This window comes from Pezoporus flaviventris, unplaced genomic scaffold (genome assembly GCF_033815535.1).
Source record: "Pezoporus flaviventris isolate CSIRO_AGI_PZ_B2104156 unplaced genomic scaffold, CSIRO_AGI_Pfla_v1 ptg000081l, whole genome shotgun sequence".
Classification (NCBI taxonomy): domain Eukaryota; kingdom Metazoa; phylum Chordata; class Aves; order Psittaciformes; family Psittacidae; genus Pezoporus; species Pezoporus flaviventris.
Genome location: NW_026892629.1, coordinates 4,745,992 through 4,762,121, shown reverse-complemented (window position 1 = coordinate 4,762,121; position 16,130 = coordinate 4,745,992). Strand labels below are relative to the sequence as shown.

Genomic DNA, 16,130 nt, shown 5'->3' with positions numbered 1-16,130 from the left:
CAACTTCAACTGATTTATTGTCATTAGTCATGTGTTCCCAAGACCTACTCTACCTAACATCAACCAGCAATATGATGTCCAGGGACAGATCTCCGGCAGACTGAAGCTGCCACAACAGTCGCTACTCAGGAACCAGTGAATTCAGTTTCATTACGTTAAAGGCCTGCTTGAAAATTCCAGCACACATTGATTTACAGAGAAGCTTTTAGTTATCACTGTAGCCATCTCCTACAACCATTGGGACTAGTAGCAATATTTCCATTCCAAATTAAAGAACAATCAAATCCTCCATGACAGCTGTCTTAACAACTGAGTCAAAAACCCACACAAACATACAAGATACCACCTCTTGGACATGGGCATGTGCAATTTCCATACTATAACCATGAGGATGAAGCTGCAAAAAAGCTCTTCAGAGAAAATAATTTTTCATTTCATCACATCAGAGTCCTTGCATTCAAATTGGCCATCTCAATTCATACCAAAATCCAAAATGGTAATTAAAGATTAATGCCAGAACAGACCAGCTTGATAAATGCAGTTATAACTGAACAAACAAAAAGAAAGATCTTAATATTCTCATGTGGTAGAGAGATTACTGTGTATTGCATGGGAAAAATGCCGGCACAGAAAGCACTCTGAAAAAAATAAATCACAATTACTTGAGCTCTGGCCAACATACCCTTCAAACCTTCCTGATAAGTATTTTATCTGAATAAGAGAGGTGCTCACTGGAGTCTAGTGGAATAATCACATTTTCAGTTCTAATACCATCCTTGGAGTAAGAAGAAATCTAATAAGCAGAAAGTGAGGTAAAATACAGTATGCACTGCACTTGGAAGAAAAGGATTAATAGTTTGCACTGGGGCTAGGGGAAGCAGGGAACAGGAAAGTCACCTTCATAAAGTAGAAAACTATACTTCTAGCTCTTTTTGCTGCAAGAGCTTTGAGTCCATTTTTACTGCAGACAGTACAGCATTTCCAGATCATCTCCAACTGCTCAAAAGGCCACCCTCTGTGGCTTCCTGCTTGGGAAGTCCTAGGGCTTCTAGACCCAGGAAAGTGAAATTCTCCTTTATGCCTCTTCCTTTTCAGCTGTCCTTTCAAGAGCCTCTCCTGCTTTTCAGCTAGATAGCTTTTCAAGTCTCACTCCGGAAAGAGATTATTGCTCTTGAGAGCCAGGCTTAGAAAGACAGAAAGAAATATATACATATTAAAAAAAATAAAAATTAAAAGTCCACTATTAATTTGTGTTCTGTGATTTGGTCACATAATGTTAGCACTCACCAAAGAAACTCAGGTGGAGGACCTGGGTTTGTTTCAGGGTTAGGAACAACTGAACATGGGAGGAGGATGAAGAGGACAAAGAGGAAGAGGAGGACGAAGAGCCACTAGGGGGCATGAAAATCCTTCAGCATTCTTGGCCATTATTCTGCCTTTCCTTTATTCTCTGCCTTGGCCATTATTCCCTGCCTTTACAGGGAAGGACAAGCTATTGCAGATTATGAAAAATATAATCTTCCCTCAAACAATTGGTTGAATAAAATAAAGGTGTTTTCTGTAATTACTAAAAGCTATGAGCTAAAGTAGCCTTGCATAAAAATAAGGGAAAAGAGTAACAGTTCAGGCACAAAGCTATTAACTTGTGGTTTTGGTTTTAGGTGGGTTTTTTTTTTTGCCTTAGGGATGCCTGTGAACAGAAAACTTAACCTAACGCTCTTTTAACCTGAAAGCAGACAAAACTCTCTCAAATGAAGCAAGTTAGAGAGCAGTGCTCTGTGGGACTAAAGAACAGCAAATGCTATTCCTTATTCTATGAAAATTTTACTTAGTAAAGATCATTAAATCCCACCAAACAAATGTTTTAAGAGTTGGCTAGTGTAAGTAAACTTTCAGTTCAGAATAAATAGTTTAAACTCTCCTAAGGAAGTAGAAAGCAACAGTTTAACTATTCTTAGAACATTTTTGTTGACTTTTACACTCTCAGTACTAGCATGAGATTTGGATTCTTTGAAAAGAATTTTCAACAAAGTTATTTTTAATACCTGTACACTTCATTCTGCCCAGTACATCTGTTACGGACCCTAATCCTTACAAGACCCCTCTCTGCCACTGCAGTGGTTCCAAGTAATTTGTATAAACATACAGGCAGAACACCAAATGTCAAAGAGAGTAAGGAAGCAGAATCACTGAAAATTACTGAATGCAGAAGTCTGAAGGGAAGCCTAGACTGCAGGTAAGAATTGGCCCCATGCTTGAACGCAGCTCCTTTCTGTTACTATAATTCTAAAATAAGCTGAAAACTTCAGATTAAAAAAAAAAAAACAAACCCAGAACAACAAAACCACACACACACAAAAAAACCAAACAAAAAAAAAACCCAAAACAACACAAAACCAAAATCACAGATGCATTTATACTTTTTAAATAACCGTGCCTATATAGAATCCAAATGAAAACTCCCCATTTATATCTATAAAGCATAGTATCTCCACATTAAGAAAATCATCCCTCTTACAATGTTCCACGAAGGAAACAAAGCCTCCTATACCTTCTGAAAACTGGACCATCCGATTTATTTTAATCAGGTCATAAATATTTAAGACATTGCGGCTTTTATGATACTTAGTTTCATCAACAGAAACAAATCATCACCAAAGACAAAATACCATATTAATCAGTTTTGAGTTGGCGCTCTTACTGGAATGTTCAATTAAATGTTTGAGTTGTGTGTTTAAATCCTGAAACTGGTCACAGAAATGCACCAGGATGCCAGTTTCCACAATGACAAACCAGGATGTAAGAGCAGCACAAGAAGACACCTTTTTCCTGCAGTTGATAAAGTCCTATTTCAGATGTTGCCAAGAACCACATATTAACCCATAAAAAGAACTGCAGCACATGTCAAAGTTGTCAAGATGGGTGTTATGAGTGAAAAATTGCCATCAAAGCCTGACCTCTTCAACCCCACAGTAACACACATAACACACCTGACTGAACTACAGCACAAGAATTGCATTTCTCCTTCCATTTTATGCAGGTCCAAGTGCAGTTTTAACAAAATTCAAACCTTTCTGTAACAGCAGCCACGCTACTTAAATTTGGTTTTGACTTAACAATATATGAGAAATGATTACTTGTATCTGCAGCTAAAGGTCAAACTACTGAAGCACAGCTTATCTTATGTGTGAATTCACCATACGCTGCTCTGAGAAACTGAAATGATATTTTTAAAAGGCTAAAAAGAATATATAATGTAGGAATTCAGAGTTATGAATCAATTACAATAACACTTAAGCCATGGCTTAGAGGGGCTGCCAGCATTTTTTTCAACCATTAAAAGCTCCATTCTGTGACTTGCATGTAAAATAGCAGCAGCAGCATAGTGCAACACCTCTTTCTGAAAAGGATCTCAGAATATCAGAAAGCTTATTTTTCTCAAAAAATTTAGTTTGTATCACTACTTGCCTGGGAGTTGGATAGGGCTTTGACAACATTCAAATCAGATCCTGAGCAAAAGGTGTTTCCTGCACCGTAGATAATAAGGCCTTTGCCATCTTTCCAGTTTTCCAGTTCTGTTACCCTCTCCTGAAGTTCCAGCATCATAGTACCTGTCACAAGAGGGGAGAAGCAAAATGTTTAACAGGAAATTATTATCACCATTTTGGTTTATGTTACATTTTTTCCACCATCAAAACCAAGTTATTGTTAATAAGTGATGGGCTTATAAACACAAGGGAAAGCACACAAGCACTGACATATATATTTTTTTCAAGGATGTACTTCCCAAAATTCTGAAAGACATATGAACTTATATGTATCCATCTATAACCGTCCAGGTAGTCATTTTGTTGTTACTGCCATTTCACTCTGCCCAAAGAACTGGCAGAGTACAGAAAAGAATCATGTGTAAGGTGGGCTCAAGTTACAACCAGTCCTAAAAAATGGCTAAGGAACAAATTATATTGGAGGCCAAAGACATTTAGAAGTATCCATCTGTAAGAAAATAAAGATATATTTGAAAATAGGTGCAAAGCGTCTTTAATCTTTTAAAAAGGAAAAAAAAAAGAGATCTTTCTAAAACATCTTTTGATTCCCTCTTGTACCTTTCTAGAAAGCCTCTCTTTACAAAGTATATCATAGGGTCCAAATACACGGATTGTACAGTACTAGCTTTTTATTTCTAGCTTAAACATAATATTTTTGTATGTTCACTTAAGTACCCTTTCTGACATGGAACTTTACAGATTCCTGTTTCTAGCTCATCCTAGACTGTAGCATATTCCACACCAACTGAGCTTACCCAGCATTCACTTCAAGCTGTTCCTCTTTGAATGCCTATGACTCTATTCAGTTATGGTAAGAGGAAACATTTTTGGAAACTAATTTCAGAAACAGGCTACATACAGATGACACTTTCAGCTTTACACTCTCTTGACAAGAATTTAAATGGACAGGACTACTTTCTTCAGACAGAAGCATACTTCAGATTAGTACCCTGAAGGGCTCTTTCCTTTTCTGCCAGGAGTGTTGTGTTTCTGACCCTATGCCTGCATGCACAGAAGTCAACCTGTTCTGAAATTCCCTGTTAGCAGCCATTCTCACATGGGAGATTTCTTTTTTTTCCTTTGTGTTTGTTTTCCTTACAGTTCTTTATGAAGAAAGCTTCCCAGCACCAGGTCAAGAGTAAATGTTCAGTCAAGCATTTCCACCTTAAGCTTGGTCTCAGCCACTAAAATAGCATATTCTAACAAAGTTCCTGAGGAAGGCAATAATTAAGTGGATATCACATATTACATACCAGGATGACATTGGTTTGTTTCTTTTTTCCCCACTGTCAGGTCCAGACTATGATCCTCTAAAAAATCCCAGCACTTTAACCTGTTCCTTTTCCTCCTGTATTTATAATTTGGACATGGTTTTTGTGTGATCATTTTAAATTCCATTCCTCTGTTCCAAATAATAATCTTCTTGCAAGCAAGCTCTTCTAATCTGTAGTCATCTAACAATTTCAGCACTTCACCTTCTATTTCATCATCCAAGCCATGAATGAAAATACTGAGCAGAACTAGACCTAGATAAGATTTTTGTGGGTCTGCAATTGATGTGCTTTCCCAGCCTGACAGTATACTCAACAGTGACTTTTCTGCATATGCCACTGTTTAAAAAGGTGTGCAGGAACCCTATGGATTGCATATTTCCCAAGTTTTCTTACAAGAAAGGTATTTGAGCTGGCACCCAAGATTTGCCGAAATCAAGATACAGCGCAGCCACTGTTGGTGATGCTTTTAACAGTCAAAGCAGTGAGGTACTGAAGAGTCTTTCCACAGAGTATTATGAACCAAAAATCTAGTCAACTCAAAAATGGAGTTTACAAAGAGGTACCATATGAGGCAGTTACATGCAACAGCAGGGGACAAAAGTACCTGTCCCACCCTCCTGGGAGAGGATCCCTTCCATTACAGACAATGCTGAACCATTATTTTGCCAATAGATACAGTCCATCATGTCTGATGTAATGAGGAGGACACAGTACTAAAGCAAATCCTCATTCTGACAGTCTTGGTCCTTCAGTATTTAATACCAGTAAGTTTGTGCAGCACTAAACCTACTTGGAAAGATAATTTGTTGCATCTTAACTATAATCTGAGAATAAATGTGTTAAAGTCAAGTCTAGAAAATAAAATTATCACCATTATTACCTAATTCCTGCTGGCTAGCTTCCTTCTTTTTTTAATTAAGTTCAACTTTAGTTCAGCAAAAGGCTGGGCTGCTGAAATTGGTTCCACCAGGCTTAAACTGACCTGATTAGCATTTGTTTCCAAAGAGACCATTTCAAACAGGTGGCTATCAGACTCTAATTAAGAAGAGAAAAAAGGCATAACAACAAGGCATAACAACCTCCACATTGCCCATTAGCAATTTGCCAACAATTTTGTTCTGCTTTTGGTTCTGTGAGTTGCTCAAGCTTAGAATAAACATAATTCCTTCGAGATAAAAAGCTGCTCTGTAAAGTAAATGCCTGGCAAATAGGATTTCTCTCAACAGTTTAATGATGTTTTGCAGCTTTCTAAAGGAAGCATACATTTATATATACATTCACATCTGCCACTATCCAGAAGCTTTGAAACACAGAATTAACAGAACAGAATTTATTTGAGTGGGGTAATCTACAGGCTCTGGCTGATGAAGGTCTGCTGGGGCAATTCAGGGGTTGCACATCCCATCATTTTTCATACTTCCACCACAGTGGCCAAGTGGCCAGCATGATTTTGTGTCTACTCTCCCTCCTGTAGCAACGAAAGTCTCTAGCAGAGGCACATTTTAGAAAGAAGCAGTAATCTCTTGAACTGCCATAGCAAGATTTTTCACAGCAAATTTTTGTGTCTATTACCTAACAAAATGGAGTACTGCTCTCTACACACTACTGTAAAACAGAACTGCCTGATCCCATGGTTCATTTGCTATATGCTAATCAGGGTCTGCACTAGAGAAAGAATTATTAATTTCCTCACAGCTTTTTATAGCTCTTCTTTGTTACCAGAGCATCTAATTCACATACACCAATATGTTAGTTTCACAGCAGTCCTATAAGGAGAAATGAAATTATTTTACAGACCTCTAACTAAGATATAGAAAAAATATTTGCTAACTTGGGTACCCAACATGAGATGTACAATATGATTTCAGTACATTAACATTATATAGCCCTTCATATGGTTAAAGCACAGGTACCAGCGGCCTAAATAGCAGCGGTAACTGCTCAGCACTTCAACAAATTAGTTGAGCTCCTTCTGCCAAGCACTTAGAAAACAGAGAACATAGTTGTAATTTTCTATGGAAGTTTAGTTTAAGCAATCTGACTTGTGTTACATTTGATCTGAATAACACACTGGGCTTTCACAACAAAAGAAGCTAAGAGCACACAGTCTAAAGGCTGCACATTGCACAGCTCTGTTTCGACTGAAAAATAAAACCCAATGTGTTAGAAGTAACAACAATGTAACTATGATTGCACAACATCATGCATGCTGACCGGGAGGCCTGCAGAAGGAGAATCCCCATGCTAACATCTTCTAGCTATAACTTCTCAAGTTAGATAATGATTTTATACACAAGCTTTTACAGGGAAACAAGAGAAAAGGTAGACACATCTAGATGCATTGACACTCATTCTGTTGTTCTCTTAGGTTTTCTTCCTTTCAGCTAACAATCATTAGCAGAAGTAGACTGGCACTCTTCATGTAAACAGCTCTATGTTTTGCTAGTGGGTTGCAAACATACTTGCTGACAGCAAAGGAACTGTGAGAACTGGGCAGGAAAATAAAACAGGAAAAAAAAAAGAAATTAACAAAATGACACAAATTATCCTTTTCAAAATATTAAGAGATAAAGGCATTCTTCCAGTAAGGCTTATGCACAGCTCCAGCTCAGGTAGATGCAGACTATGAACCTGTGCACTTACATCTGAAGAGAATGGCATAAATTTGAATACTCTAGACAGTTAAGGAGAGATGGCAAATACCTTGGAGGTCAAGATCCTCTCATAATACAAGATTAATAAAATAGGGCACTTGATTTTGATAGTTAAGTATTGTCCAGTATAAAATCATATTAAATATGATCTCAGCAGCTGAGAATAGCCAGCTCATCTGATCTTAATTAACTAGTTATGGGTATTTCAGACATAAAACAAATGAAGAAGAGATGGAAACCAGTCTGAGCAAGTGGAAAAGACCAAATTACAGAAGCTGAAGTTTACAGGGAAGGCTTTAGGTAAAGAACAAAGAAGTAAAGCCACCCTTTCTACAACAACTACAAAACAAAGATGGCATCTTCTCAGCCCCTTAAAAATACCCTTGTACGTTCCCAGAGCAGTAGCAACAGAATGAGATACAAGAAAGGGCACAGTAGCAGAATTGTACTGACTGAAAAAAAATGTTCTACCAGACTGTCCCTGTATTGTTGAGAATTTCTTATATTCATATGGCAAAGCTACTATGCAGAACAGTGGGCATTTTCTGCACATCTGGATAAAACTTAAACACTTCTTCTTTCAGTTAAGGAATAGTAACGCACAGCTTTTCATTTTGTTTAGGCAAAATGCTAAAATGGGTAACTGAAAGATAAAAAAAAAAAAAAACAGACCAAACCAGCAACCCCATTAACTATTTAATACCTGTAAATGCATTCATTAGCTTCGGGTTGTTCAAAGTAAGTATTCCAATGCCATTGTCTTCTTTGGTAAGATTGATGGATCCACCAGCAAACTGCTGAAGTTTCTTCTTTATCAGTTCTTCCTGATAGCCATGAGTCTGGCTATACACTGACATCCTTCTCTGCTGGAGTATCCTTTCTTTTGTAGTTTGAAGTAAATTCTTCCACATAAAAATGACCATTTCTGGAAACAAGGAGGGGTTAAATATTTGAAATCCACCTCAGTCCTCTGACAGAGAGGGAAGCAGGACAGCAGAAGTTAAAGGTGATGAAATCATAGAAGCCTACACAAATCACTGCAGACTGTATTTGCAAAATTCTTAGTTTTAATTACTCCACAAAGTTAACAGAAGATTTACGAAGTGATTTTATTAGTTTAGTCAGAAATTAGCATCTTTTAAAATATTTTCTTGTAAAAATTATTTAATTATATTATTTAAAATACTTTATTGTAAAAATTACCCAAAAGTATTTGTGTGCAGAACTCAAAAGGCTCAAGAACTGTAGTAAAATTCTTATGTATTCCATTAGACCGACTTTGTACTAATCTTCCAAAAACTCTCTCACCCCCCCCACACAAAAAAAAAAAAAAAAAACCCAAACCACCCAAACTTCCAAACTCACACCTATGTTGGAGGAATAATTATATCAAAACCTCTAGTTTTCAGGATCTGGATCTCCTGTTTCTCAGTTAGCAACTATTACAGAAAAACCTTCCTGAGAGAAATACTTGAGGAACACACAAATTAAGAACTGAAGACCATTCTTACACTGAGGTCCATTCCCTGTCACCTAATTCCATTAACACGTTTATCACACTCCATCTTAAACCTAGTTAGTCTGAATAGCCCTGGTAGCTGTATGCTTTTCCGAGTCATTTCAGTAGCACTTTGAAGTGGCCTTTCTTGGACACAGAGCACCAGAACCTGTGCAGTACTTCAAGGGAGGAAAAGCATACAACAGTATTATATATATATAGCATCACACCCGTCTTTTATATAAGTACATAATAGTGGTGAACTATTTCTATGTACCAGTACAGCCATGGCTTATTCCTCTGCTATTTCCACTCTACATTGTAGAGTGTATTAGCAAAAAAACACAGAAGTCATCAAATATTATTCTTGATCTGTGGCTCAGCCTTATTTTATTTACTTTGGAAAGAGGTGTATTAAAGAAAGTAGCTTACAAGTGATTTGAAAGAAATGGGGTAAAGCCTGAACTAGAGATAGCTGGTCTGAAAAAGAAGTAATCCTAGAAGCCTCTTGGAGTGGGAATCAAAATCCCCACAGGACATGGAAAGAGGTTTTTTTTATATATAAATCTTGTGATTGGCTAGACTAGTCCTAGCTTTGCCCCAGCCACCTTTTTAATGGATACAGCAGACCAGAAGATATGGTAGATGTTAATTTTTTTTTTTCTTGAGAACTGGGAAAGGACCACTTTTACTTCACACCTGTATTTGGTAGAAACAAGACTCTTTAAAAATTGGCAAGAAGCTCGTGGAAAGTTTTCCCAAGGTGAACCCAGAACACAAACATATTCAGTGAGACAAAATTTAGTGACAACTATATTTTATGCTATGTTCAGGGCATCCTGACTTAGGAATCTTAAAACAATTATTATATACACATGAACAAGCGCACACACACATGAAAAAAAAACCACATACAATTAGTTCATAATGAAAGAAGTGAACAAACCTTTCAGGTGAACACTTATCTTGTCCCTGGCTGTACCATCCTACACTAAAGTGGAAAATGCTTCTGTCGGGGCAGGTATAATCCTCATTGAAATGTAGCAGGAGTTTACACAGCAACCACATTCTGGGATGCGGATGAGTACACATTGCACCAGCTGATTTCAAAGAACCATCTATGCCAGTAGATTCATACCTGTCCCGCCACTTTGCATCCACCAGCACGACTGCACAAGTTCAACAAAAAGAAACTAGTAAGGCCTATATGAATCTATGCATTATAAAGTCATATACACTGGAATAGGTAAAAGGATCAATTTTTACCATCTGCTCAGATACTTTGAAGGGTCTTCTGAGTTCCTTACTAAATTCAAGGTTTTAATCAGCCTGAATCAACTTTTCTACTCTAAAGTGTAAATTAATACAACTAATTAAAATTTAATCATGTTAAAATCTAATTGAATACAAGATTCATTGCTTTGTAAAGAATATCAGCTCAACACTCACAACCTATGCACATTCTAATATTGTCTGCAACACTTCAGCCATCACCTTTCAGAGCTTTTAAAATCACTTATCTTGGTAAATTTTTTTTTAAGAGTGAAAACAGGTTTCCAGAGTGCATTTCTCAGCTAAATGATTCTTTTTATATTCAGGCTCTCAGAAGAGAAACTGCTTTCCATCTTCTCTAAACCTCAGTAGTCATTCCCTAATATACATTCATGCAATAAAACTGTGCAAAGCATAGCTTGAACAATTAACTTCCAAGTTTTAATGAATACAAAGCCTCCACAGTCCTTATAGACAGACAGACTGGATTTAATTCTCTAGGAAGGCACAACGATTGGCTTGAAAACCAAGGGAGGGGGCGGAAAGTCTGTTCTGTTAACCTCCTTGCCAAATTATACTCATTTGATCACCTTTATAATACCTAGATTTCCCATGTCAAAAAAAAAATAAATAAAAGAAGAAAATAAAAATGTACAGAGCAAACCAAACTTAAGATATGAAAATTTTATTCCACTGAAAAAAAGTGTCTGTCATTTTCAGCTGCATGGTTATATGCATTAACAGCTCTTTAATATTATCACTATGGTAATAAAGAGCAGCAGCAACTGCAGGATTAGAAAACAAATTGGACACCACTGCCTGCTGATCATGACTCATGATTAATGACTCATGCAAAGTATTATCATTGAATTATTTTCTTAAACCCATCTCTTACAGTACCAGTCAGTACCCAGTACATTTTAAAATAAAACCAAGAATTTAAACAGCTCAGTCAGAGGAAGTTAACCACTAGGGAAAGCATGATATTTTTGCTACAGCTCTCACAAACTAAAGGGATTTCTACTGATCTCTGGCAACCAACATCCTAAATTCTAATCAGTATGGAGCACTCACAATCCACAGCATGACTGAGACTGACGTTTTGTACTGTAAGTGAAAGCAGTGCAAGAGAGGACTGTTGCAGTAACCCACACAATCTTGTAGGATATGCTAAGAGATATTTATTACACTAAAGCTTTCAGATTTTCACTTTTAACATAATGATGTCTATTTAGATACACTTACAGAAATTAAGTTTTAGTCTAATTTTAAAAAGTCAGACATGCTATACCTGTTATCATCTGTATCACAGACAGTTTATGCACAGTTTTTATAGTGAAAAACAAAATCAGCATAGGAATAGCTTTGGAATAACAAACACTGTGGGCAATTAACATCTTTCAAATGTTTTCAGTGCTAAAGCTTTACATGTCACTGGTGACAACCAAGAGATAGCTGATAGTATGGACACCAATAGCCTTCCATTCTGCAATTATTGTACTTCTTACATAAAACAAAAGTTTAAATCCCATTTGGCACTCAAGTGATTTTATAACACCCATGCCTGTGGGCTAGCAGACTGTGAATTAACATGAGCACGTATCACATGTCAACACTTCAGTTAATAGGAACACATATCACATGTCAACACTTCAGTATCAAAGGAATGACACACATTATTCAAGAGTAATATATGTATTGACATGCACTCACACACAATATATGTATTTTTGTGTATGTATATGTATCAGTCCTTCCGAAAGCCTCTGGTGACTGCTGTTAAACTTCACCTCTCACAATGTTAATAAAATAATAATTATTATAGTCTTATTAATAATATTAATTTATAATAATTAATATTTATTCTTATTAGGGATAACAACAGCAGCAATATTTCCTGAGCAGATTCTTTGAAAAACTATTAAGCCTCAGCTCTTGAACATGGGTATTTCCTCTTGTCATTCACCACTACTTTGTTACAACCCCAGCTTTTACTCTTAAAACACACTGTATCAAACAGCAACACCAGCAGTGTTGCCAGTTGCAACTAGGAGAAAAACATTAAGACAGCCGGCCAGAGCAAAGTGTAAGGAATGCAGGTTGCCAACTTCCTGGATGGGTAGAAGAACAAAGACAAACCCGAGAACTGGACACTTGGTGCCCAAATGAGCATTTGAGCTGCATGCACAAACAAGAAATGCTGCACTACAGAGCAGCTACACAGAAATAATCAGCAAGTTAAAATATATGAGCAGCGAAAATTCCAACTCAAAGACAGGGCCTGAATTACTGACACCAGTGAGGAGAAAAAGAAAATGGGGACAAAAGATGCAGGTATGTGCTTTCAATACATCAGGAAAATAAGAGTACCCTTTCACACATGACAGAAGTGAAAGGTGTGATGTGCAGATTGTGAGTCACCAGCACACACAAAAAATAGATCAACTGAATTACTGGGTTTGGATTAAGGTATGCTGAGATAAAGTGTAGCAGAAATAAAGGGATCCAACATACTAAATCCACAAAAGAAATCTCAGGAAGCAGAAAAATAATGAAATGACATAACCACAACAACAAAAAAAAGCAATTAGAAAGGCATTTCTGTGACACTGGCAAAGGCATCAAGGGCAGCTGATGACTCAAGAAGCACAAGAGAACTTGATCTGATAAAGACCTCCAGCAGCTGCAACTCCAGTGACAAGCACAAAATTGTGAAACAGGCTATGGAGAAAGGGATAGAAGACATGAACCGAAGATGATGATTCACAGTTCAGATCTGTGTGGGTATCCTAGCAGTCACTGTGGGAGGCATTCATCTGTACTAGAAAGCAGTGACAGTCACTGTGACTTCATCAGGTTCCTGCAGTGACTGACTTTATTGGGAAGCAAGTGGTGACCCAGTGCAGAGGACTGGCACTACTGACCCTGTAACATGAAAACAAGTGAAAGGGCAGTGAAGGAGGAATACAACTAAAACATGAAAATAGTACATCTATACACACACACACACACAAAAAAATAAATTGAAAATTAGTGAAAACCATTAACACCAACTGACTGGAACCTGGGAAAGTGGGCTTGTGGATGATGGGGAGAGGAGGAATAAACGCCAGTGTTCAACATGGAAAGAATTCAGAAACAGGAAGATCAAAGGGGACTGGCCTGGATGCAAATCAAAAGTACAGATCTCATAGGGAAGAGGAGTCACTGGACCCTGTCTTCAGACACAAGAAAGGTGTAGGAGGGAGGCCTCAGCTGCAGGGTTCCTCTCCAGCACTGGCTGAACAGGCTGCTTGTCACCACTCCTCACCTGAAGGTTTCAGAACCCTCCACCTACCTCATCTGCTTATGCATCTCTTTTCTTCCCTTCAGTTACTCGTGGCTTAGGTTGACTTAAACATCTTATCTGACAGGTTCTTCCCACTCTTATAATTACCAGCTGAAGCAATATAAGGGCAATCACCTCTCCAGCTGGCTTTCCTTCATTTGGAAGAAAGCAGTGAGCAGATCTTAAGCATGATGAGGGATCATCAGCATAAAACCTGCTGACAAAAGGTAACTTACAAATACAGAAACTAATCAAAGCTTGGAAAATTCTGCCTCCTCCAGGCAGAAAATGCACATCCTCTATGGCATGACTACACAAAGCAGGAACTTGTACCGAGTTCAAGAGGAGCTGCCTCAGGCTCATGCCTTTCTCAAGATTCTGTGGCTTTCAAACTTCTGAATCCTGTTCAAATTTTTAGTACGTTGTTTCTGGGACCTGCACTGGGGAAAAATTAAGTAGGATCAATAGTCCTTCTAGTTCAGCATTAAGATACTTAAAGAACTTTGTAACTAATCTAAAAACAGGTTTTAGAAGTAGCTGGTATTATATGGGGCAGGTTTTTAGCCTCTGTATTTCTGTTGAGAACAAAAAGGTTGGGCCTCCTATTTTCTCTATGTCATCATTAGAAACAATGGTTACCTGTCCAGATGCCGAGAGAACAAGAAGTGAGAAGATATCCAAATTGACTAATTGAAATGGCTTCAAATCATGCACATGTGAAATAAAAATAATGTAAAAAAACCTTTTAACATTGTAAGTAAAAAAATCTCTCATCTGCAGTTCCAGTTTTAAGCTGGCTTACACTTTACATCTCTTTTCTGCTTTTCTCTTTCTCTCTTTTTCTCCTTTGTTTTTCTCCTCATTTCTGAGCATGTCAATTCTGGGGATAGCAAGCTATGCGTTTTCCAAATTATTTATTCTTTGTTAAGTTTTGTATCTTTTAATGGTCCCTGCAGGCTAAGGTTAAGATGTGAGTTGTTTCTCTGTTCCCAACCAAATATGTTCTCTTTTAAACACATTTTAATTATGTTGAAGACCTAGTGAAAGCATCACACAGAAACATACCCAAGTCTAGTGAAAAATAATAGTATTCAAGTATGTAAAACAGCTGACAAAGGAAGTCTTTCCATAAATATATGACACCACCTTTGATTGTGGTTACATGGTGAGTACAAGATCTCGAGTTTCTTGAGTTTCACAGCAGAGGGTGAGAGCAAGAATCTGTTAACTTCTGCAAGAAGCACATGGGCCCTTTATTTTTTAATGCTTTGATCTAAAGAGGTTCTCTGCCTCTGTCAGCAAAGGGTCCTCTGTAACAGTGACAGAAAACACTTTCACATAAAGTTCACTGCCCGCTAGGTGTATTTCAGACACCTTTAAAATGAACCGATGTGCTACTTCACAGGAATGGAAACTACCACAGCCAACTCCCCATTTGCTTTTTAGTCACCAAATCCCCGAAATCATAAGGATCAATTCATGCTAGATGTAATCGCAAATACTGATGCTTTCCCAAGGATTGATTTGCCTTGAAGACTGTAAAAGTTCTGTAGTTGAGCAGTGCTCTGAATTCCTTTCAGTACCCTTTTACTACTGTTCTCCTTACCAGCACCAGTAAATGCTCCTGATGAAAGCATCAACGAAACTGCATTCTGGTAACAGAACTGGCCATGTGATTCTCAGGAGTATACCTCCTGCTCCCCTGTACAGCACTGGCAACTAACAGAAGCACACCATGTCAGCACGTCACTTGATTTTCTGTTCTACACACTACATTTCAGGAAACAAAGGCATCCTGCACAGTGTCACTTTGGGAATAACGCAAAAACTTGAGGGGAAGAGGGGGTGAAAATCCTGTCAGTATTTAAAGGATGGCTACAAAGAACATGAAGACTCCCTTTTTACAAGGAGTCATACGGAAAAGATACGGGGTAACAGGCACAAGTTACTCCTGGGGAGATTCTGACTGGACGCCAAAGGAAAATTTTGCGCAATGAGAACAGTCAGCCATTGGAATAATCTCCCTAGGGAAGTGGTGGATTCCCCAACACTGGACATGTTTAAGACTCAACTGGACAAGGTGCTAGGACATGTACTCTAGGTCATGCTCTGCCTATAAAGGTTGGACCAGATGATCCTTGAGGTTCCTTCCAACCTGGTGTTCTGTGATTCCCCAGCAGAGGCTTCTTGCTGCTGACCTTGTGCAATGCCAAAATCATGAGAAGTACACTGCAACACCTGGTCTTACCTAGGCAAGCATTTCTGGCATGGCCTGTTAAAAACAAACAAACAAACAAATAAATATATACACACACATATACATATCAACCAGCATGGATGGGCTCCACAGTGAGAAGGGCCCAAGGCAGGGATAAGTGGCTGGTCTCAGGGCTGAAGCCGAGCAAGTGACGAGAGGTAGCAGCGCCTAACATTTTCAGGCAGGAGCAGCACCGACGAGACCGCCCCGCCTCCGACCCAGGCACCCAGCGGCACCGAAGGGTCCGCGCCTCACCACGCCTCCCTCCCGTCCGCCCACTTCTTGGCCAAATCCTGCTT

General features: G+C 38.2%; 1 protein-coding gene across 1 annotated transcript in view; it reads right to left on the bottom strand.

Annotated features, from left to right (window-relative positions):
• Nucleotides 1-15,846, bottom strand: part of ECHDC1 (ethylmalonyl-CoA decarboxylase 1) — a 36,198-nt gene extending 20,352 nt beyond the window's left edge. The window contains exons 1-3 of the mRNA XM_061475008.1: nucleotides 15,823-15,846; nucleotides 8,180-8,401; nucleotides 3,469-3,611 (exon numbers count right to left, since the gene is read on the bottom strand). Of these exons, the coding sequence (XP_061330992.1) occupies nucleotides 3,469-3,611; nucleotides 8,180-8,399 (363 nt within the window). The 5' untranslated portion in view covers nucleotides 8,400-8,401; nucleotides 15,823-15,846. The remainder of the gene's footprint in view (nucleotides 1-3,468; nucleotides 3,612-8,179; nucleotides 8,402-15,822) is intronic.
• Nucleotides 15,847-16,130: the final 284 nt, after the last annotated feature.